This window comes from Gracilinanus agilis, chromosome 2, assembly GCF_016433145.1.
Source record: "Gracilinanus agilis isolate LMUSP501 chromosome 2, AgileGrace, whole genome shotgun sequence".
Taxonomy (NCBI): domain Eukaryota; kingdom Metazoa; phylum Chordata; class Mammalia; order Didelphimorphia; family Didelphidae; genus Gracilinanus; species Gracilinanus agilis.
Window position 1 is genome coordinate 281,153,242 of NC_058131.1, and position 25,586 is coordinate 281,178,827.

General features: G+C 37.9%; 1 protein-coding gene across 2 annotated transcripts in view; it reads right to left on the bottom strand.

The window, feature by feature from the left end:
- Window positions 1–25,586, bottom strand: part of ABL1 (ABL proto-oncogene 1, non-receptor tyrosine kinase) — a 209,203-nt gene that overhangs the window by 25,866 nt on the left and 157,751 nt on the right. For both annotated transcript variants that reach the window (XM_044663977.1, XM_044663978.1), the window contains exons 3-4: window positions 25,019–25,314; window positions 14,760–15,032 (exon numbers count right to left, since the gene is read on the bottom strand). In XM_044663977.1, coding sequence (XP_044519912.1) covers window positions 14,760–15,032; window positions 25,019–25,314 — 569 coding nt within the window. The remainder of the gene's footprint in view (window positions 1–14,759; window positions 15,033–25,018; window positions 25,315–25,586) is intronic.

The window sequence follows — 25,586 nt, forward strand, 5'->3', positions numbered from 1 at the left end:
TTGACCCCCATTGCCCACCCTTACCACTCTTCCACCTAGGAGCCAATACACAGAAGTTAAGGGTTTAAAAAAAATAAAAATAAAAACAAAAAAACAAAATAAGGGGCTTAGTCACTACTGATATTCCTTCCAACTCCAAATCTATGATCCTATGAATGCATAAAAGTGATCAGTAAGAAACATGTTCATTTAAATGAAAATTTGATTCTTCAAAAAAGATATAAAAATAATTTTCAGAATGTGGCATACACTGCCTCCACCTAACTAACCTCCTCCTCTTTTTTCCTGGAACCAAGTTGACCTGGCCTAATGGTGCCACCTGATGTTCAATGTGTAGAACTGCCTGACCTCAAAACTACTGGTTTTTTTAAGAGAAGGGAGGAGGAAGCAGTATAAAGACCATATTTTCACTTCTACTTCCAACCTTCTTTCCTTTTCATTGCTCACAGTTCAGTTACTCCACTTCAGATAATTTCTCTCACTAAAGAACTCTTCCTTAACATTTTTCCTTTCTTATCCTTCTCATAATATTTGTGAGCTAAGAGACCTTAAAAATATAATATAATATAATATAATATAATATAATGTAATGTAATGTAATGTAATGTAATGTAATGTAATGTAATTTAACCTCATTTTACAGATAAAGACACTGAGGCAAAGAAAGGCCAGACGAGAACACAAAGGTAGCAACAATGTAGAGAAGCTGAAAAATGTTATGAAACATTTCATATACTATCAGCGACATTCCAAGTGTTGGTTTTGTTGCATTTGTAACAAGGTAACAGAAAGCTACATTCAGAAATAAAGTGGATAGTGTCAGACCTGAAGTTGGGAGAAGCTGAATTCAATTCTGGCCTTAGACACTTCCTAGCCAGTTAACCCTGAGAAAGTCACTTAATCCTACTTGCCTAGCCTTTGCCCTCTTGTCTTAGAGCTGTTACTAGGACAGAGAGTTAAAAAAAATAAGAAATAAGGAAATATGATATAAAAACAAAAAACATCAATACAATTTTTTTTAAAAGAAAGACATTTATTTGAAAGTGATATTTGTGGGACAGCTAGGTGGTTCAGTGAATAGAAGTCAGGCCCAGAGATGGGAAGTCCTGTATTGAAATCTGGCCTCAGACAATACCTAGCTATGTGATCTGGGGCAAATCACTTAACTCCCACTGACTAGCTCTTCTCTTCTACCTTGGAACCAAAATACAGTATTGATTCGAAGGAGAGGAGAAGAGGGATAGGGATAAGGGGAGGGAAAGAAGGAAGTAGGGGGAGAGAGAGAAGAGAGAGAGAGAGAGAGAGAGAGAGAGAGAGAGACAGAGAGAGAGAGAGAGAGACAGAGAGAGAGAGAGAGAGAGACAGAGAGAGAGAGAGAGAGAGACAGAGACAGAGAGAGAGAGAGAGAGAGAGAGAGAGAGAGAGAGAGAGAGAGAGAAGAGACTTCAGAACCAGGGCCATTAATCATTACAGCTCCGGAAAGAACTTTTAGAATCCCAAAATAACTCAATTCTTTCTCTAAGCCTACTTCCCCATAGTTATTAACAAGGTAAAACTTAAAACCATTTACTCAATTTTATTGTTTTTCTACTTTGTTTAATTGCTAGTACTACAACAATATTATTGTGTACCATTTTTCATAACAAATGTAGAGTTTAGTTATATTATATGCTAACTAGACTTTTATAAGTTGGATTAAAAACTTAAACCTCCAAGTTTCGTCACCAGAAAAGGTGAATGAATAACATTATCTCATAAATCTCTTCCATCTCTAAGAGTCCATGATTTATTAGTTTGCTTATATGAGAAAGTGTGTTCCAATTTCCAATGAATTTTTTGGAACATGATTCATTTATAAACTGGGGATTTCCTGTACTCGAAAACAATTTGTTCTCTTAGACCAAACCTTTTCCTCACTGATAGTGCAAAAGTAAACTTAAATCTAGCTCCTGTTCACAAATTCGGATGAGTAGAGGCAAAATTAATGAGCCTGTTGTTATAACTCTGTTGTTGCTATATAAAAAAATTCCACCATGCCCAACTCCTCACTTTCCTTCACCTTAGAGAGAGAGTAAATTGCCATATCTTAATGTTTCTAATTGCATAACATCTCTTGCATCCACGTCCTCTCTACTCCACAACCACCCTAGTTCAGAGTCCTCTTCACTTTTCACTTAGATGACTTCAATAGTCTCCTAACTGGTCTCCCTACCTCAAATCTCTTCCCTCTCTAATCTGACCTTCGTGTGGCTGCCAAAGTATGTTTGGCATTTACAGCCCTTTTACAAGCCCAACTGGCCTTCTTATGGTTCCTCACATACTTCAACTCCCATCTCCATGCTTTTGCATCTTGAATTCACCAACTCTTCACTTCTACCTTATGGAATCCTGAGTTTCTCTTGAAACTCAGCTCAACTGCCACCTTATATATAAGGTCTTTCCTGAATGTCCTAGTTATGTCTAATGTCTCTATTATTTCATATCTACAGTTTTTTCCTTCAATGAATTATAAGCTCCCTAAGGGCACTATGGAGTCTGATACAAAGTAGGCATTTAATAAATGCTAATTTGCTGATTTAAAATATTGGGTTTAATCTTATTCCAAAACAAAGAAGTAAACAGTCCATTTTGCACATGCATGATATACCAGAAAATAGTCATTTATTAATAATGATCTAATAAAAGTGCAGCAATCAGTTCCTCACCAATCACTTACAATTTGGCTTAGCAATTAGCAATTATTTGCTAATTGTGAAGATAGTCTTTTAAAATTTCTCATTCTCCTTAACCACTTTGCAACTTATGACACTGCTGACCACTCTTCTCCTTTAGAATAATCTTCCTTTTCATAGATTCGATGTCACTGCTCTCCCATAGTTCTCCTACCTTCCTGTCTAACCAATCCTCCTTGAAGTTCTTTACTAGAGTTTTTCTTCTCCCATCCTTAAACATGGATGTCTCCCAAGATTCTGTCCTGGAACTGTTTCTCCTTAGACTCTCTCTCAGGAATTTTCTCCAATAGACTTAATTATCTCTAATCTCAAATTTATGTAATCAGCCTAAATGTCCTGAACTCCAGTCCCAGACTTCTAAGCACTAGCTATATACTCCAATTAGATATAGCAGCAGCATTTCAAATTAAATATGATCAAAATGTCCCCCAAAACATCCCTCTTCCTAATTCCCCTCTTTCTCTTAAGCCGGTTACCCATATTCATAACTTTGGAATCATATACTTAGCATTTCCCTCTCCACTCACCTCCTTCCCACTTCTGTCCCCCTATCCCACCCGCTTTGTTGCCACATCCTTTCAGGTCAGAATCCACAATATATTTTGCAGCTCTCCCATTCTCTCCATTTATACCTTCATCATCTATCATCTACATTGTTGTAATAGCTTCTTTAAAAAAGTTTTTATTGAAGACTTCTGTTTCTTACATCTTCATAGTTATTCCAAATATCCCACCCAGAGTCATCCTATTTTCAAAAATTGCAGCTTTTAGAGAGGAGGAAAAATCAGCATGACTATCCAATACATTCAAAAAGTATACATGTCTGAAAAGACATGAAATGTGTAATATCTGTGGATCTCTCACTTCTAAAAAGGGGTACATTGGGAGTATCTTCATGTATCTTTTTATTTGAATCCTGTTTGAACTTTGTAATTTTGTTACATTCACTTTTGATTTTTTTAGTGTATCACTCTCCTTTTACACTGTTGGAGCTGGTTACTGTGTATATTAACGGCGACAGAGTTTGATTCTGCTTAAATACTTCCTTCTGCAACATTTCATGTAGATCTATCCATGCTTCTTTGTATTCATCAACCATATTATTTCTTCCTTTCTTCATTCCTTCCTTCTTTCTTTCCCCTTACTTTCTGCCTTAGTAGCAACTCTAAGACAGAAGGGTAAGGGTGAGGCAAATAGGTTTAAGTGACTTGCCCAGGGTCACACAGCTAAGAATTATCTGAGACCACATTTGAACTCAGGTCCTCCCAACTCTATCCAATGAGTCATCTAGCTGTCTCACACATGGAATTTTTTTTCAGAACAGTAATATTCCATTCTATTTATGCACCACAATTTGTTTAGCCATTCTCAAGTTGACAGACATCTACTCCATTTCCAATTCTTAGATATCACAAAAAGTGCTACTATTAACATTTTAGAGTATTTGGAGACTTCCTTCTCATTCATAGCTTCCTTGGGTTAAAATTCCAATAATGGAGACTCCAGAACCAGTTATAGTTCAAAGAATATAGACATTTTAGTCATTTTATTTGCATAATTCCAAATTGCTTTTCAAAATGGTTATATTTGGCTAACATGAAAATGTTTCACATGACTTCATATATGTATAATGGGTATCATTTTGTGCCTTCTCAATGGGTCAGGGAGGGAGGGAGGGAGGAATGGAGAGAGCTTAGAACTGAAAATTTAAAAAATTGAAATAAATTATTTAAAAATCATATTTATTGAATTCTAAATCCTACAGTATTCATAAACGATCAATATTTAATGTATTTTAATTTTATTTTCAATATAAATTTTTTGCTTATAACATTTTCCCATTTCTGATATTAACAAATAAAATGCTGATTTTTGTCATGATTTTTGATTGTTGACTCATTTTACTGCTCTATCAATAATGCATCAGTGTGCCTGCCTATCTATCACTCCACAACCCCTCCAACACTAACTACTGGCCTTTTGGGGTTATTTTTGTCAATCTGAAGGGTATGAGATTTTGATTTGCATTTTTCTTAATATAAGAGATTTGGAGCACTTTTATATGGTTGTAAATAATTTGTTGTTCTTCTGAGAACTATTTGTTCATATGTTTTGGCCACTTATTCTTTTGGGGAATGGTTATTAGTCTATACACACACACACAGAGAGAGAGAGAGAGAGAGAGAGAGAGAGAGAGAGAGAGCGAGCTTGGATACTAAACCCCATCCAAGAAATCTGATACAAAGACTTTTCCCTTTTGACCACTTTTCTTCTTAATCTAGATGTAAGTTAATTTTGTTTGTGCAGAAGCTTTTCAATTTCAAATAATCAAAGTTATCTAATTTATCTTTTGTAATTGCAACTATATCTTGTTTGGTTAAGAATATATCTCCTAGGGCTTATGGGTGAAATGAAAAGTGAACTGAGCAGAGCCAGGAGATCATTGTACACAGTAATAGCAATGTTGTATAACTGTGAATGACTTAGTTATTCTCAACAGTACAATCATCCAAAACAATTCTGAAGGACTCATGATGAAAAATGCTATCTACCTCCAGAGAAAGAACTGAGGGAGAGTCTGAATGCAGATTGAAGCATGCTTTTTTTTACTTAAATTTTCTTGGATATTTTTTGGTCTATGTTCTCTTTTGCAACATGGCTAGGATGGAAACATCCTTTGCATGACTGAACATGTATAATCGATGTCAAAGTATTTAATTTCTTAAGTAAGGGAGAGGGAAGGAAAAGATTTTGGAACTCAAAAAATATTTAAAAAATCAAAAATTGTTTTTACATATAACTGAGAAAAAATAAGATTAAAATAGTCTTAAAAAATACATCTCCTACATATAGCTGTGGGAGATCTAGAGCCATTTCTCTTCTAGTTTTGTTCTCTTTAATATTAAGGTTGCATATCCATTGAGAATGTATTGTGCCATATGGTATAAGCCCATGATGGTGAACCTATACATGTGCCAAAGATGGCATGTGGAGACCTCTCTGTGGGTACATGCACTACTCCCAGAACAGTTAATTACTAGAAAGGCAGAGGGACTCAGTGGAGCTGCTCCCTTCCCCCTCTCCACCTTACCTCACCACCCCTCTATATCTACTCCCTCCCCTGAGCAGAGTGCTCAGTCCACACCTTCCTTTCTCCCTCCCCTGGCTGGGATAGGGGATGTAGGGGGGGAAGCAGGAAAGTCTCCTTTCCTGCCACCAGGATTGGCCTCTCTCTTTTTTTCCTTTCTAAAAGCTCTACTTTTGTTCTTTCCTTCCCTGGAAGCCATGTGGGGCTACATTTGAATTGGTCTCAACAAGGACATGCACCCCATATTGTAATAAGAAGCCACCTCCTCTCATCCTTCCCCTACCTTCCTGACCATACTAGTCTTCTCCAGCTGAGGGAAGCCCAGCAGTGGCCCCCTCATTTGGCCTCCTTGCTCAGCCCCCAGCACAGCTGGATGCAGTGGTGGGTCCCTGTGGCAGCAGGAGGCAGCTTCCCTACCCCCCAAGGTGCAAGCTACCTAGGAGCCTGGTCCTGGCCTCTGAATGTAGGGGTGGGAGGGAGAAGGGGAAGAGGGGCACACGTCTTGGTCTCTGGGGGATAGGGCATGGCACACAGTTGGGAGGAGGGGGGGGACAGACGACACGGCGTGTGGTCTCTAAAAGGTTCACCGCCACTGATATAAGCTGTTGGTATACATCTAATTCCTACTAACCTGCTTTCCAGTTTTCCCAGAAGTTTTGGTTTTTATTTTTTATCAAATAAGGAGTTTTTTCCCCCTAAGTAATTTATGTTTTCTCACTTTTTCAAGCACTGGGTTACTGGGTTCTAAGATTTCTGATTCTCTCTTGCCCAGTCTGTTTCATTGATTTGTCTCTTGGTTTTTTAATCAATACCAAAGAGTTTTGATGGATACTTTATCATAATATAATTTGTAATCTAGAAGTATTATTCTCCCTTCCTTACTACTTCTTTTTATCGTTTTCCTTAATATTATACATCTTTTGTTTAATTTTATCTATAAGATATTCACTTTGTAATTTGACAGTATAGCATTAAAAGTATTGATTAATTTTGCTACAATTTCTTGGGAGGAACTGTCATTTTTATTATATTGGCATTGCCTAGCCAGGAGCACTGGATATTCTTTAAAGTTTTTCTTTATTTTTTTAAGGAGTGCTTTGTAATTTAATCTATTTAAGTCTTTTGTGTGTTTTGGTAGGCCCATCCTCAGATACTTCATACATTTTGTAATTATTTGGAATGAAAGTTCCCTTTCTATTATTGTTTCTTTGTATGTTTTGTTATTATTATATAGAAATGCTGTTGATTTTTGAAGGCTAATTTTGTAGCCTTGCCACTTTACTGAAGCAATTGTCTCAATGAGTATCTTTACTGATACTGTAGGATTTTATAAGTATACTGCTATAGCAACAGAGATAGGTATAGATCTATCACCTCTTTCTCTATCATTATACTTTAGATTTCTTTCTCTTGTCTTACTGATGTTAGTATTTCCAGAACTATATCAAATTATAGTGGGGAGAGTAGTCATCTTTGTTTCCCTCCCATATTTATTAGGAAAGATTCTAGTGTATCTTCATTGCATAAAATGCATTTCAGACATGCTTTTTATGATATTAACATTCCCTTATGCCTATATTTTATACTGTTTTAGCATAAAAGAGGATTGAACTTTGTCAATATAACAGTTTCTTAACTGGTCTGTCTGCTTCCAGTATCTCCCCTTCTTCAATCCACTTTTTATTCAACTGCCAAAATTATCTTCTTTATGCCAGTTCTATCCTGGTTCTTTCTATGATAAACTACAAACACCTTAGCCTGCATTCAAGTCTGGCCACAATCTGGCTTTAACCTACCTTTCCAGCCATATTTCAGAACATTTCCCTAAATTCTTGCATTTTCAGCCAAACTTGAATACTAGCTAGAGTTCAACCACTATCTTTGCCTTCTTTCCTCCAACAAAGCACCAGTCACCTGACCAACCTGCCTAATTCCCTAGCCTAGCTCTAGATTGCCACTCTGGGTTCACAGGGTGGACTTCCCTCATAATGATATCTGGCCTGGGAAGAGCACACCCTGGGAAGGACAGCTAAGATAATTGCAAGTGAAGGTGGCATGTGTCTGGCACTACTTTCCCCTTCTCCCCTGTAGTAAACTCTGAGCACAAAAACTGTCTATATTGGTAATATCTAGAATGGAACAGCACACTGCCTAGAGTGTGCTTTTAATAAAGGTTTATCCATGATTATAACAGTTACTATTTCCTGATAAATAAATAATCCTTAACTCCTTTTCCTCTAATTTAGAGTTGTTCTCTACCAAATTGAAAAATCTGTTCTCTGGCTCTACTTTCATTCATACTGAGTCCAGCTTTTGCCGTTAGACCCTCTGGTCTCTGTCTTCCTTGTCCAAAATGTGTCTCAAACTGTTAAATTTCTCTTTATCACAGACCTCACATTCTATCCACTCTCTTCTTTTAACTGAAACTCAGCTTTTTTCCCTGAAGATATCACATTTTGGGAACTTTCTCCAAGGCTGACTGTTCCTTCTCTCATACCCTCAAAAAGAAACCACAAAGAAGAGCTGGGATAGTGCTTGACACTTTCAGACTTCCCTTTGCTTATCACCATTCAGCAAAGACACAAAGATGATAGCTGACATTTATAAAGCAATTTAAGGTTTTCAAAGTGCTCTGCATACATTATTTCACTTGATCTTTACAACTAAGTGAAGCTGGTGCTATTGTTATCCTCATTATACATATGGAGAAGTTTGAGGGCCTCAGAGAGGCCAAGAGCCTTACTCATATTCACACAACTAGTGTCTGAGGTTTGAAGTCTCCTAGAACCTATGTCTAGTACTCCAGCCAGCATTTTACCTTAACTGTAAGGGTATCAGAATCTTTACAACATTTTCTGGCCATTTCCATACTATGCAACAAAATACCAGTGTCCTCTCCTTCTATCTTCCCTTTCTAATTCTAACTATGCAAATAGTAATAAAATTAATGCTACAATTTCTTGTGAGGACATATCAATCAAATCTATATTGGTCCAATCACTCTTCTTGATGACTTACTTGTCCCAGACCCTCCTTCATGGCCACCACTGTCCTGTACATATTTTCTTCCCAACTAGAACATAACAGTCCGGAGGACAGGGGCTATCTTACTCGCTCATATTTATATCCCTATTGCTTCTCACAGAACTTGGCACACAACAAATTTGCTTAAATGCTTATTCGTTCTTTCATTCATTCATCTACCCACTATGCCAAGCTGACTCATAGACTCATCTTTCTTCCTACCAGTCAAAATCCTTGTTATTATTGTCTAAGGAATTCCATGTCATCTTTTCTTTTCAGTTTAGTCAGTTTAGGACCAGGCTAACATATTAGATGCAGCCAGGTGATCCAGGGGATAGAACACAAGACCTAGACCCAGGAAGATTTGACTTCGAATCCAGCCTTAGACACTTAATAGTTCTGTGACCCTAAGCAAGCTACATGTTTGCCTCCATTTCCCTAGCTATAAAATGAGGATCATAAGTGGCACTTACCTCACAGAATTGAGGATCAAATGAAATAATATTTTGTAAAGCACTTAGGACAAGGCCTGGCACATAATAGACGATAAATTCTTATTCCCTTCCCTTTCCCCCCAATTCCTTTAAATATCTTGGCCTCTCATCATGCCTTACCTCCACTCTTCTTCAACCATATATAGGAGTGCTTATTCAATAGATGTCCCCAATTCTAATAAGGGAACCTAAAGGTCAAGTGTTTCTTTCTTCCAAGACCCATTATCCCTTTGTAGCCGCCCCACCCCAACTCCTCAATAGCTGTCTCCCACCTTCCACAACTCACAGTATCCCTTTCTCTAAGAATACTCTACAAGTAAAAGACAAACACTGCCTGGTAGGCCTTTTTGTAAATACTCCAAGTATGAAGCACATGGCATGTATGGTCACATCTCTAAGTGATCTACCCAACAAATCTAAGTCAGTAGCTAGTGGGAATTAAATATATGAAATAGCTAAAGTTGATACTCTCAAAAGACTCCCCCTTCTTTCCTGTCTTCAGGCTCTAGTCCAATCCTGGGGATTGTAAAAAGCTGCTTTGGGAGGTGAGTCTGCTACTTCTGGTCATACCACTTTCCCTGTCAACTCAAGTGCTTGATTTTCCAGATACTTTCAATGTCCAAGGTATCTAGCGTTGAAGGCCACAAATTGAGATTTAAGACTTTGGCTAACCAAGCTCAAAGACTAATTTTTCAGTGGGCCAACTGGAAAGACTTTGTATAAGTATCATGGGTAAACCGAAAGAGACTTTAAACTTGCATAAGTCAACTCTGTCCCAACCAGACACCACCCTTAAACCAAGACCAGGGAATCTCTTCCTTATGGGGTGTCTTCCACATCAGAATCAATCTTTGCTTCTAAGATTAGGTGCTATCTTAGCACCTAATTTTTTAACATTCTTCCTTATTGAAAATCACCTATCCAGAATAGACATAGTCTAATCTGTCAGGAACCAACCGCCTCTATCCCCAGCAATGCCATCATGCTCCCTCTTTCAATTCCAAGGAACTATATTTCCAGCCTTTTCTATTCTGGGTCCTCCTCAGTTCATTGAAATGATTTTCATATAGTGTAATCTCAAGTTCCCTCATCATCCTTGTGACCCACCTCTGGTAGCCTCTAATTTAGTCTAGTAACCAGAGGCCTATGAAAAGTAAAGAAAAAATGAATAGTAAGCAAGCTTATCTCCTAGTTTGGATCTGTCAGCTGAGGATAGGGAAGGAAATTCTCTGTTGATATTCTAGGCCAGTGACAATGAACCTTTTAGAGACCACATGCCATGGCCCACCCTGACCCCAGACAAGGGAGGGAGAAAGGTAGGAGAGTGGCTTGAGTGCTCCACTCAGGGGAGGCACGGTGGAGAGGGGGAAAGGAGCAGCTCCACCAGAGTCCCTCTGTCTTTCTAGAAACTAACTGTACCAGGGACAGCACACATGCCCATTGAGTGGTCTCTGTGTGCCATCTTTGGCACATGTGCCATAGGTTCGCCATCACAATTCTCGGCTGACTTCTAGGGTATAGCTGACACATTGTGTCCATTTCCTGAAAGAGTAGCAGAATCATCTGAGGGCTTCTTCTATTCTAAGAACCCATCTCCCTTGATAAATCCCCCCCTCCTTTGTTGATTAGAATGTGACAGTGTTTCCTAATGCCAAGAATTCACCTCTGAATTCTAGGTCAACAAAATTGGTATTAGTTAACATTTCTAGGATTCGGTTTCCTCATTATAAAATGAGAGAACTAGATTCAATGATTTCTAAGGTTCTTTCTTTTTTTTTTTTATTAAAACCCTTACCTTCCATCTTGTAGTCAATATTGTGTTTTGGCTCCAAGGCAGAAGAGTGGTAAGGGTAGGCAATGGGGGTCAAGTGACTTGCCCAGGGTCACACAGCTGGGAAGTATCTGAGGCCAGATTTGAACCTAGGACCCCCCATCTCTAGGCCTGGCTCTCAAGCCACTGAGCTACCCAGCTGCCCCCTCTAAGGTTCTTTCTGGTGGACCAATAACTCACTTTAACCAGTTTTATCAGAGGTTCTTTTGAGAAAGATTAACACTAAGAGGCAGTAGAGTATGGCAAAAAGAACACTGAAATTCCAGGCAAGAAACCTGTATTCTATTTCCAAGTCTGTCACAACTTTCCCCTGGTTTTTGTAGGTCCCAGAGGAGTCACTTGATTTGCCTGCTTTGTGCCTCAGTTTCCTCATATGAAAATAAGGTTAGATGGTGTTTGAAGTTCCTTTCAATATTGATTTTCAATAACTAATTTTTACACTAATTTCTTTCTATTTCATGAATTAGTAGTTGGATGTTTCAGCTTTTTTTCCACTTGTACCTACCAAAAGAACTGGCTCTTTCCATTTTCTTGGTAATTCAACAGAACCACAAAGAAATCAGAAAATAATGCTGGTCGACACTAGGGGACAGTCTAGTTCCAGGGAAAGCTATACAATTACAAGATGTAGAATTGGAAGGGGCTTTAAGAGCTCTGCACTTTGAAGGAGTTAAGTTGAAAATTAAAAATCTTTCCTTTGGGGCCTTGCTATGTCAAAGAACTTCAAAAGAAAGTATTAACCTCTGGAAATCACAAATGCTAAGCATTATTCTAAAAGGCTAAAATCATAGCTGGTAAGGAAGTGTGAGGATCATTTCAGTCATTAAAGTCTCTTGTATCATGTGGCTTTAATATAATCTTACCATGTCTCTAAGGGGAGAGAGGCACTATTTGGAGATACCTTTGGCAGCTCACTTTCAAAGAAGGTAATACAGGCTACTTAGAATAACTTATGAAAGATTCCAATTCAGAAAAGTTTTTTCCTTCTGAAATCTCAAGAGTAAACAGTCTCCTAATTACCCGCATTTAGCTGAATTCATAATTCCCAAAGAACTTACAAAAAAAATTGTACCTAGTACCAACTGACAGCAGTGGTAGCTACACTGGTAGTGAAGAGTTCAAAGAGAATTTATCATGCTTATGAGGAATTCCTTGATCACTCCATGAATGGAAAAAAAAATAGGAAAAAAAAATAGAAGCTGTGATTCCTTTGCCGATGTGCTCTTTAATCTCACATCTCCCTTTCCCTATTTCACAGATTTGGGGGAAATGTTTTGTACCAACAATTATTATTGTACCCCACCTAGTAAATATTGCTTTCTAAAAGTTACTTAAGGTTGGGCTGAAAGACACACACACAGCTGCTCAGTCTTCATGTCCTGGTAAAATTTCATCCAAAGTCCAGGCCTTTATGGATAATTATAACCTACTTAAACTCATTTTTCAACAATTAACATTTTTTAAAATTCTTTTTAAAAAATTAATTTACTTATTTACTACCAATTACATGTTATAAAAAATGTCCACACAAGTTTTCCTAAGTTATATGACTGAACTTATCTCCCTCCCTCTCTTGCCTTCCTCTCACAGTGCTGGCAGGCAATTCGATGTGCGTTAGACATGTATTATCATGTATAATATATTTCTATATTGTTCTTTTTTGTGAGTCAATTAACATTGTTTCACCCTGTAAAAGCCATCCCATCCCAGTGATTCCAAAACCCTAATTCAAACTCCATTCTCCAAACCCCACTAATGATTTCCATCTTCCTCAACCCAATTCTCATTTTCGAGCTCTCAATCTAAAGTTACCCAACCCTTCCACTGAGCTTTCTGGAATGTCTGCTCAATAGATACCAATCCTCAATCCTGTTCTTTTCTCATTCCATCCCTCTTCTTGAACTTATTGAAATGTGGCTCATCCTGATGACACTGCTACCCTCACAGTATCATGTCATAGCTGAACTGCAGCAGCTTTCTAGTCGGTCTCCTTGCCTCAAGTCTCTCCCCACTCTAATCCATCCTTTAATCAACTCAGATTAATCTTTCTAAAGCACAGGTCCAAAAATGTCACATAACTCCAACCTTTCATCAAATTAACTCTGGTGGTTCCCTATCACTGCCAAGATTAAAACCTCTATTTGGCAATTCAAAGTACTTCATCACCTGGCCTCCTCCTATTTTATAGTCTTCTCCCACCTTATTCTCCTCCATGAACTCTGTCATGCAGTGACACTGAACTCCTTCTGGAGTTCAAACATGGCATGTGCCAATTCTGATTGTTTTCCCATGTCTGGAACTAGCTGTCTTGAATGCTTTCCTTCCTCATCTTTGCCTCTTGGCTCCTGCGACTTCCTTCAAGTCTCAGCTAAAGGTTCACCTTCTGCCTTTTCCAGTTGTCCTTAATCTTAGAGGCTTCCCCTTGAGACTATGTCCAAATGATCTTATCTGTACTTTTTTTTTTTTTTTTTATCCTGGGACTCCATTCTACGAGCATAGGGCCACAACCAGTAGGCAATGGGTCACACAGTCGCTCAGGGTTACCCAGCTGGGAAGTGTCTGAGCCCGGGTTTGAACCTAGGACCTTTCGTCTCTAGGCCAGGCTCTCAATCCACTGAGCTAGCCCAGCTGCCCCTACTTTAGGTTGCAGTTTCTTTAGCAGGTGTAGTTTTTACAGGGTGGGGTTGCTAGCCCCACGCCCAACCCTCCTCCTTTTTCATCCGGGCTAGAGACCGTCCTTGGCCCAGGAGTGGTAAGGGTGGGCAATAGGGGTCAAGTGACTTGCCCAAGGTCACACAGCTGGAAGTGTCTGAGGCCGGACTTGAACCTAGGACCTCCCGTCTCTAGGCCTGGCTCTCAATCCACTGAGCCACCCAGCTGCCCCATCTGTACTTTGTACATAGCTGTTTTTTTCATCTTGTTTCCCACATTAAACTATGAACTCCTTGAGAGCAGGGAATGGTTTTCTTTTTTGCCTTTCTTTAAATCCCCAACACTTAGCACAATAACTGAAACTACAGTAAAAGCTTAAATGATAATTGATTGAATGATTAAGTAAAATAACTTAATCCTATTATACCCAACAATCTTAGCCATTCTCATCTCTATCCATATGTAACAGTACATTAAAACTAGGTAATTCAGGGCAGCTGGGTAGCTCAGTGGAGTGAGAGTCAGGCCTAGAGACAGGAGGTCCTAGGTTCAAACCCAGCCTCAGCCACTTCCCAGCTGTGTGACCCTGGGCAAGTCACTTGACCCCCATTGCCCACCCTTACCACTCTTCCACCTATGAGATAATACACCAAAATACAAGGGTTAAAAAAACAAAAAACAAAAAACAAAAAAAAACTAGGTAATTCAATCATTACCCAGAAACGTAATAACTAGAAGAACTGAAATGAACAAACTGCCTAGAGGAAACTAACTTACAAACTTGGACTTATTCACAGAAGGCCCAAATTCTGACTCTCTTGCTTTTCATTATTTAATAAAGTAACTAACCATGTTTAAGTTGCACACCATTAGCAGCTATTCTATTCACTGTATATATAAAATATATAGTAAAAGTATGCTCCATACCAGTTACTTACCTTCAAGGTTTTCACAGCCACAGTTAGGCTATATTTTTTCCATACACCTTCATACACTTCTCCATACTGTCCTCCTCCAAGTTTGTGCTTCATGGTAATGTCTGTCCTCTCAATCTCCCACTTATCATAGTTAGGAGACACTCCATATATGGTGGGTTTGTTTCTCTTGGGAGCTGGGTAATGCAGAGTGGTGATCAATCCATCTGCCACTGTTGAATGGTGATGAACCAACTCTGCCAAAGTGTTAAAGCGACTCTCTGAAGAGACGTACAGCTAAAGCAAGCATAAAATGGCATTTTGTCAGATAACATAGACATAAGATGAAATAAATCAAACAAGAAGGTCTTATTAAGCTTCAATTTAATAAACTGCCAAATAAAAATCTTACCTTTCCACCTTAATGGTCAGGCTGGGATGTATGTGTATGTAAGTATATGAGGTGTCACTACTCATTTCCTAGCCCACTTCACATGCCAACTGTGCCTTCTCTATGAGGACTAACACTATAACTTTTTCCCCACTGGTAACTAGGAGCTAGGACCCTAGGTCCTTCAGTTCAGAGAGGTGAGCTTTTGCTTTATTTTATTGGGACTCAAGCTTCTAGGATGCTTCTTCCTCTTCATATCTCTCTTCCATGTGTTGTCTTTCCTTTATCGGAATCTAAGTTCCTTAAGGGCAAGGACTCTTGCTTATATTTGAACTCTCAGTGCTTGGCTTATAGTAATCACCTAATAAACACTCTATCTATCTATCTATCTATCTATCTATCTATCTATCTATCTATCTATCTATCTATCTATCTATCACAATGGGTACAAATCTACTATTTAGGTCTAGTGGAAAGATAAAGATACGAACCGCAGAAGGTACAAAGTTTAGGGGGAAGGGGAAGAGTATCAATGAAGACAGTACCCATAAATTAAATGAGATCCAAATAAAAAGGTATCTTCTCTTACCTTAAATAGTTCAAATTGCATTATGGGAAATATAAAAGAGTCTGAAAATAAACTCAGAGGCTTCCTATCACCTCTAGGATTAAATGCAAAAATCCTCTGTTGGGCATTCAAAGCCTTTCATTGGCATACACCACTCCCACCTTTCCAGACTTCTTATATCTCACATTCCTTCCATGAACTCTGCAATCCATTGGCATTGGCCCCCTTGCTATTCCTCAAACAAGACATTCCATTTCCCAACTCCAGGCATTTTCAGTGGCTATTCCCCATGCACGGAATATCTTCCCTCAACTCTACTTCCTGACTCCCCTTGCTTCTTTCAAATTCCCATTTAAATCCCACCTTCTTCAAGACTCTTTCCTGGTCTCTCAGTGCTTCCCTCTGTTGATTACTTCCAGCTTTTCCTTATATGTACAATATACATATATGTTTGAACATAGTTGTTTCCATACTGTCTCTCTCATTAGATTATAAGCTCTTTGATAAGGAGGACTGCATTTTACTTTTCTTTGTATCCTCAGTGATTAATACAGTGCCTGACACATAGTAGGTACTTAATAAATACTTATTGACTAATGGATAAATAAGGTACCCAATCAGTCAGGAACAGTGACTTTCAAAGAGAACCTAATCGGTTGATTTGAAAAACGAGTTTTTATTTTTTCATTATATTTTTAAAAGGAAAGGAAAAAATGGAAATGAAAAAGAAAGAGGAGGAAGGAAAGGATAAAGAAAAAGCAATTATATGCATTTTGGTAGCTATTTGTCTCACAGGAGAAAGTAAAATGAAGGAAGTAAAATGCTGCTTCCTAATTTTAAAAAAAGGACTAAAATTCCTCATAACATGCATATGGAAAAAAGATACACTATAGGCATCTAAGACTGCTTATTGATAGCAACTAACTTTATAATAAGAAGGGAGCAATAAAACAATTACCTTGTAATTAAAAAAAAAAGAATTGTGGGGGCAGCTGGGTAGCTCAGTGGATTGAGAGTCAGGCCTAGAGACAGGAGGTCCTAGGTTCAAATCCAGTCTCAGACACTTCCCAGCTATGTGACCCTGGGCAAGTCACTTGACCCCCATTGCCCACTCTTACCACTCTTCCACCTAGGAGCCAATACACAGAAGTTAAGGGTTTAAAAAAAAAGAATTGTGCAAAATTCAAAAAGAAATGATGGCAAAATGTTCAAGCAAATTTAGACTTGAACCCACAAAAGGCTAGAAATGAGTTATGTTGGAAGGATAATTTTAAATTTTGCTCAAGTAAAATGAATTACAATCAGTAAGATAGATTTCTGTGTTACAAACCTTTGTAAATTGATCTAAGTCAATTCTACAAAATAACTTTCAGCTGGAAAGATTAGCAAAGTATATTCTTTTTTTTTTTTTAACCCTTAACTTCTGTGTATTGGCTCCTAGGTGGAAGATTGATAAGGGTGGGCAATGGCTGTCAAGTGACTTGCCCAGGGTCACACAGCTGGGAAGTGTCTGAGGCCAGATTTTAACCTAGGACCTCTCGTCTCTAGGCCTGACTCTCAATCCTCTGAGCTACCCAGCTGCCCCAGCAAAGTATATTCTTGGAATAGAAACAGGAATAAGTCACCAACATTTACAGATAGGAGTACACCATTCCAACATGGCATTTTTGTTGAATAGTAATATTCTTTGAACTGCTTAGAAGGGGGAAGTATAGTTCAAGCATATATACCAATAGTTTTCTTCAAAGTGCTTGAAGAGAAACCACAAAGTGAATTGTGATAGTGATAACATCATGAGTCATACATAAACATAGACATCCAGGTCTAGCAATTTGAAAAAAAATTGGTGTGTTGGATTTCTCAGATACGTGGTTTGTATAACATATTGTTATGTATAGCGTTCCCTTCCATGAGGTACTAACAATATTAGCATGATTTATACAGAAAATTAAGTGGAAGGTAAGAGACATTTAATAACACCATTTTCCTACTTCTCCTAGGAGAAGCCAATGGTGGTCTAATCACTTCACTAAAGTGCTAATAATGCTCCAAATTCTTCCTCTTTAGTTAGTTTATACTGTGATTTTTAACATTATGAAGAAGAGGCAGGGAAATACAAATTCTACAAGATGTCCTTAGAATAAATATAATCTTTGTAATAAACTACATGTAATCATAGGGAACAGAAGATGCATATGGCTGCTGGTGATAGAGCAAACTCATCATTGCCCAATTTCTCCTGGTCATGATATAAGCACAGAGTTTATAAACAAGTGGTTCCACCTGAAATCACAAGATCACATTCTTTCTGTGGCTCAGAATTCTATTGTTACCCCAAGTCTTTATTTATAAAGATTTTGTTCTTAGACCTCTTTTCTTCCCTCACAGGCCACTTTAAGAGATTTCAGAATTATAGCATATTTCACAGCAAAGACCAACTTTATCCTTTTCCATAATTAAATTTATTAGTTCCTGTAACTTATTTCCTCTTCCACTATAAAATTTACATACTAAAACTCATTAAACATTAAAACCACTGTCTTAAAATGTATATTCTGTTCATGACCATTTCCTAATTGTCCAGGCTAATATCCTCCTTCCTCAGTCCTATACTATGTTCTCTGAAGAATTATGCTGATGAGCTGCAATCTGTATCAGGAATTCATGGCATGTTCAGAGAAAAAGAGTGAAATTAATAGCTATGAATGGCCTGGTACTTTGGCTCTGAAATAGTTCATAAATACAGTGCATTTCCAGGAACTACCTCTTTCTAATTGTCCCAGTCTTTCTGTCAAAAATGATCTTCCTGTCAAAAAAAAATTCAAGACTACTCTTTACTGCTGACAACCAGACACAGAGTCTTAACTGAGCTTAACTTATGCAGCACTGGGCAAAGTAGAATGCTGCTGTCGCATCACTCACATACAATGTTTACAGGCTGCTTTGCCCCAGAGTTGACGTTCCCTTGTGAATTTCTAAATACTATTAGGAAGGCTGTAAGCCAAAGGTGTACTGGAGCCAGCAGACAGTGCTTAAGAACCAACTGTTAAAATTTCAGTGTGAGCATTTACACCTCAGAAACTGGCAAAGCTACAAATCAGGGCTAAAAGTATTGTTTTTTGTGTTAAGAAAGTAGAGAAAATGTTAATAATGCAGATTATACTTTAAAGTGTGCTGTGTATAACTGTCCCCTGGAGAACCAGTTGTTAAAATTTACCAGCACACCAGTGCTATAAATTCAGTTCTGATACTAATTTTCTAACCTTTTCTATATGGGAAGATTTAGTTGTAGTTTAGTAAGCTCTGCTCTAGTCCTACCACACCTGCTAAGTCTTTTTAGGTAAAATCTAGAAAATTTGAAAGATTATAGAATTGTTTCATCATTGGGTTTTTCTGCTATGGTTTTGGCCTATATTCTGTTCTTATCAACATGAATATATCTGACTTGTCATCAAAGCAATCCATAAAAATAAAGTTATAATGAATTACTGAACTTCTCTTTACAGGAAAGAAGAATAAAAGGTCTAAAATAGGACTCCAAGGAAGTACTGGCAACTTGGGAACTACAATGAACTTGAATAAATGAAAACACAGCCTAAAGTAACCAAACACTTTAAAAAATGAAGAAATAAAGCAAAAACAAACTTGAACATCGCTTTCATGCCATGGCCCTAAACTCTAAAAATACCTTAAGACTTGTGATAAAATTTCAGTAATAAATATTATAAAAACTTGAAGAGATTTTAAAGCCAATCAGAAAATGATTGCTCAACTCTGTTAAGGAACAGGAGAGTATGAGCTTCTAATTCAAAACAACAAAAGCTTTCTGGAATAACACTAGTGGCTCAGGTCTGGCAGCTTTGGGTCAATTGGTTAGGAATGGTAATTTATAAACTCCTCTATGAAAGCTCAGGAACACAGAGATAAGCCAAGAGGGTGGAGGCAAAAAGAAAAATCCTTAGGGGACTTAGTTGCAAATCTGCTTTACTCCCATACATTTTTTAAAGATTAGCTAATATGAAAATAAGAATAATTAAACATAGTCAAACTCAGCCTCCCCCTCCTAATCACCCTTAAAATTTCCCTTTGAAAGCTTGCAAAAGACTATATCAAAGCTCTACTATGTTAGGCATACTTTTAATGCCAAGCAGCAGTTGTTCCACACATTTTTGTAATACCTCTCTCTTCCTATGCTGTTTTCACTCAGTCACAGGATATGATCCCACCAAAGCCATTCATTCCAAATGTGGATATTAAATTCCTCAGATGGGCTGACTAATGACACTAAAGGCTGAGGTGTTTCCAGGTGCTTAGGCAGATGATGGAAAAAAAATCCTTATTTTGGTGCAGGAGGGCAAAGATTACTACCTAGAAATTTAATCTGTTACCCAGGGGTGAATATAATCTGACAAAAGTAATCCTGATGAGTAGTCTGGAAGAAAAGCAACCTGCTTGGCATAAAGCTGATTTTTATATGGAGGAGGCCTAGGAATGTGGCACCATCATATATGCATCTCGATCTCTAGAAATCACTTTTTAAATTCTTTTTTTCTCTAACCAGGATTTTAAATCAGCCACCAGCTAATATATTGTCATAACAGACCTTAATTATTTTCATCCTTTCTTAACAATGCTAATTAAACACCTTGAGGGGAGGAGGTGGGAGAAGGACACTCTCTCTCCTAATTTATTGCTTTCAATAAATATCAATGCTGGGATCCAAATATTCAACTTCAAAGATACCCTGAGATGGATGGGATTAGAGCAACTCAAAGCTAGTGATCCTTGGAGCAGTAAAGCCTACAAATAAACTGACTATGTCTCCCAAAGTGTTAACATCTCCGGTGGAACACCTAGATAGAAAAGTCTTGACATTTTTTGAAGTAATGAGCTAAAAGCTATTATGTCTAGAGTCATAGCATATATTACCATTTACTAAGAGCACAGTACACACAAGAACTGTATTAAATGTGGTAGATAACTGAAAAGAGAAGAAATAAAGGAATTAATGCATCAGATATTGGTTGAAAAGACAGAACTCTAACTTATCATTTCAAATAGCATACTCTGAAAAAAAAGAAAATACTGGTTAGGCTGGCTTGAGGAAACTATTTTTCTGCCTTACCCACCAACTCTTGAGAGTTCACTTATAATACCTAAGTTATCCAGTCCCAAATCCCTTACAAAGGAGTCAGCTGGGTAGCTCAGTGGATTGAGAGCCAGGCCTAGAGACAGGAGGTCCTAGGTTCAAATCTGGCCTCAGACACTTCCCAGCTGTGTGACCCTGGGCAAGTCTCTTGACCCCCATTGCCCACCCTTACCACTCTTCCACCTAGGAGCCAATACACAGAAGTTAAGGGTTTAAAACAAACAAACAAACCAAATCCCTTACAAAAATACCATTAAAGGGGGCAGCTGGGTAGATCAGTGGGATTGAGAGCCAGGCCTATAGATGGGAGGCCCTAGGCTCATATCTGGCCTTAGACATTTCCTAACTGTGTGACCATGGGCAAGTCACTTAACCACCCCCATTGCCTTAGCCCTTACTTAAAAAATAAATAAACACCATTAAGATACAAATAAATATATAAAAGCAGTTCCAAAGCCCAACTGATAAGTCATGTATTTCAAGAATTATCTACATGACAAAAGCATTAATACAGTTCTTTGGAGCTGTACAAAATATGATTCCGCTAGTACACTCATAAAGAATCATAAAATTTATTTTCCAATAAATGACCTGGCAGTTTCCAAAAAAAGAAATGCAAGCTATTAACAATCAGATTTTTAAAATGTTCCAAATCACTAATAATTAGAAAAATTCAAATTAAAGTAATTTTTGACATTCCACCTCAAAGTCATCAGACTGGCGAAGTTGATCAAGAAAAATGGGGAAAAAAAAGACAGTTGCTGGAGGAGTTGCAAGTGGGAAAAAGGTACATTGGTGCAATGCTGATGGAGGTATGAATTGGTACAAACATTCCAGAAAATAATCTAGAACAGTGCCCTCAAAGTTACTAAGCTGAATATATCCTTTTACCCAAATATGCCACTACTAGACTTATTCCCTAAAAAGATAAAAGAAAAAGGAAAAAGATCTCTTTGTATACAGATATTTTTAACAGCTCTTTTTGTAGAAGCAGAGAAATAGACACTGAGGGGATATTCTATGATTATAAATATAATGGAATATAGCAAGTGTTTGGTAAATAGTGTTGTTTTTGGTTTTTAAACCCCTACCTTCCATCTTAGAATTAATACTATGTATTGATTCCAAGGCAGAAGTGCAGTGAGAGCAAGGCAATGGGGGTTAATTGACTTGTACAGGGTCATACAGATAGGAAGTGTCGGAGGCTAGATTTGAACCCAGGACTGCCTGTCTTCAGATCTGATTCTAAAACAGTCTGTTTTTATATAGTAAATGAGCTAAGTCAAAAATAGTAAAAAATATTCGTAGAACATAGACCATACAAAAATAAGCAATGACCTTAATGCCTTTGAGCCAAACCCTAGGATATAGTATTGTTCTGTGAGAAATTATGAAACAGATTGTTTCAAAGATATCTGGGAAGACCTAGAAGATGAAGTGAGATAGAGTGTACTGAGCAAAGCTAGCTTTGAAAGACTTGAGAATACTGATCAATGATTAATGACCAAACATGATTCTAGAGGACTGATAAAAACCCTGACAGAGAGATGGCTGAATAAAGATGAAGAATAAGATATAAATGTTCAGATACAGCCAATGTAGGAATTTGTTTTGCTCGACTGTATATACTGGTTATAAGTGTTTTGTTTTTTCTTTTCCCTCCCCCATAGTGGGGGAAGCCCACAAGGGGATGTAAGAATAGAATAGCAGAAGTGGGAATGGGAAAAGGAAGGGAAAATAGAAGAGTATCATTAGAGAATTTTTTTATCCCCCTCCCAAATGGAAAGAAAAGCACAGAGGGAATATCAGAAAGAAGGCCAGATGAACAGAATAGCTTCGAAAGCTATAGGTTGTTCTGATTGTATATTTTAAAAGAAATGCAAAGTATACATAATAGAGTCTTAAGAGTTTCATGTAAAATTCCCTTATTCTGATCTTTTATATATAATCATATCTAAGATCTATAAAGAGTCTGCTATGTGCCAGGCACTATACTAAGCACTTTAACAAATATCACATTTGATAATCACACAACCCTACAAAATAAGTGCTATTATTATTCCCATTTGTACAAGGTCACACAGCTAGTGTCTGAGGCTGTTTTTGAACTCAGGCCTTCCTGACTCCAGCCTAGGACCCTATCAGCTATACCACCTAGCTGCCCCTTCCCCATACACCTATACATATATATCATAATCTACCCTTTTTTGGAGGGGGGGTGTTTAAGCATAGACTAGAAATTAAAATTATTTTTTAAAATGGAAATTATTGCTACCATCCACAAAATGAAACTTGAAATTTATTCCTGATTAGAACCTAATATATCATGTTTAAGGCAAAGAAGAGAGTTTCTCTAAAATCTTTCCCAGTTAAAGACTATTCCTATCCTTTGGTCTATCAGTGGTGATATCAGCTGATATCAAGGGACCTGAGGTTTGATGCTTAATCTGTTAAGCTGTGTGATTTCAGGCAAATAACTTTAACTATAACTATAACTATAGTTACTACTACTACTACTACTACTACTACTACTACTACTACTACTACTACTACTACTACTACTATATACAACATAGTTCCCCCTTCTCCGAGGTTTCACTTGCTTTTACTCAAGGTCATTTTAAGAGAAGGAGGGAGGAAGGAAGTGACCTGCCACTGGATGAGAAGGTGGCTATGCAAAGCAGCGGCAGTCTCTATGCCTATCAGTTCTGCTTTTCTTGGAGGGTTTTTTAAAAAGTAATTTTGGGGAGGGATAGTATAGGAGGCAGCAGAATGAGGGACAGGAGTGGGGAGAGAGAACACAGTAATATACTCTAAAGTTAACATAGGTATTAAAAGTTAAAGTGAGAACTTAGCAGTTCCAGGTATGCCCTGGAGGCCGGGGGGGGGGGGGGGGGGGTTGGAGCCTCTCCCCTAATGTCAAGGGAGGACCATTATATATAATAATGGTCAGTGTACTTCATTATTACTGTCCTGTATATAACAATAATGGTCAGTGTACTTTATTATTACTATATTTAATGCTGGCAGTGTCTTACTGTATGTTTTGTTTTTGCCAATTAAACTTTCTTCTACATAAGTGTCAGCAGACGTTTGTGTGGCAGGTATTGGAATGTATCCCCCAAGGATACAGGAGCCCTACTCTAAAGGCTTTAAGGTTTTCATCATGTTGTACCACATAGTAAATTATTTTATCCTTATAACAATGGTACGTTGTTGTTATTGCTCAGCCATGTATGACTCATTGTGACCCCTTGAACCATACTATTATTAAAGGGATTTTCTTAATCTCTCCCTCTGTCTCTTTAAGAGGCAGAACAGAAGGATATCTAAGTAGGAACTGACAGGTGCCTGCGAGAGAGAGCTGAAGATTCTGTTACTCAGGAGGCAAGGAAACTATATGAGGAAGGAATCAGTTGACAATTGGGCTTCTGGTCTCTGAACCCTGAGGGAGTAGGTTCTCTGTCTCTTAGGTTCTGACAGTTTTGACTACTGACAGTTGTGATAGAGAAATGGATTTAAGGAGTTCATAGGTGATAAATGTTTATTTATTTGTATAGGTAGGTAGTGAATCTAATTTATAGTTAGAGTAGGTTAAATTAGGCCTGGTCTGGCCAGGCAGAAGAACCTGTCCTTGAAGACAGTTAAGAATAGGGTTTTTAGAAATTTTAGTTAGGATTAGGAATTTAGGTATAGTTTCTTTCCTCCTTTCTATTTTCTATCTGTACTTCTCAAATTAAACTAAGTGTTTTATCAAACTGCTCTCCTTACTTTTGTCAAACTCCTATCAATTAACCCTTACATTATTCATGGGGTTTTCTTGGCAAAGATACTGAAGTGGTTTGCCATCTCCTCCTGCAGTGGATCGAGGCAAACAGAGGTTAAGTGACTTCCCCTCAGTCACAAAGCTACTTAGAGTCTGAGGCCAGATTTGAACTTGGGTCTTCCTGACACCAGGCAGGGGACCCTATCCATTGAACCACCTAGCTGCATCCAAAAATAGAAGGAAGAAGGTGCTATTATTATTATTATCCCATTTTATAGACAAGGAAATTAAGATAGGAGTTAAACAACTTGCCCAGAGTCACATAAATAATAAGTATACAGGGCCAGATTTGAACTTTAGCATTTTTTTGTTCCTATTGTACCATCTCAGACTTTTCTGGAAATCCTACCTTTCCATCAGATGCAGTGTTTATCCTGTAGTGGTACACCCTTCCCTCATATCTCAATGAAATGGATCGCTGGCCTGGGCTGCTCTCACTCTCTCGAACCAGAAAGCTGCCATTGATTCCACTGCTTAGTAGGTATTCAGCGGCATTTCGTGATACAGGCCCATGGTACCAGGAATGTTTCTCCAAACTGTTGACTGGGGTAATATAGTTGCTCGGGACCCACCCCTGTCCATTCTTGGTTTGGGCTTCACACCATTCTCCATTGTGATTATAGCCCAAGACACGGAGCTTTTCACCTTTGGAAGAAAACCAAGTTAGATATATCATCCTCTATAGGATTCCAGGCCAGCATGTTATTTCATACCTATTTATCCTTAAGTAATTATTCAATATTTATTTCTTCAGATTCCTAAATATGTAGTTCACTTTTGCAAAAAAATTCATTTTTAGATGTATGTGTTCATGTGAGAAAACCATGTATCTAGATGTTATAGCTAATGTGCTCCATTTCTGATTGCAGTCATTTATTAAAAATTATACTTTTATCATAGATTTGGATAGAACAACA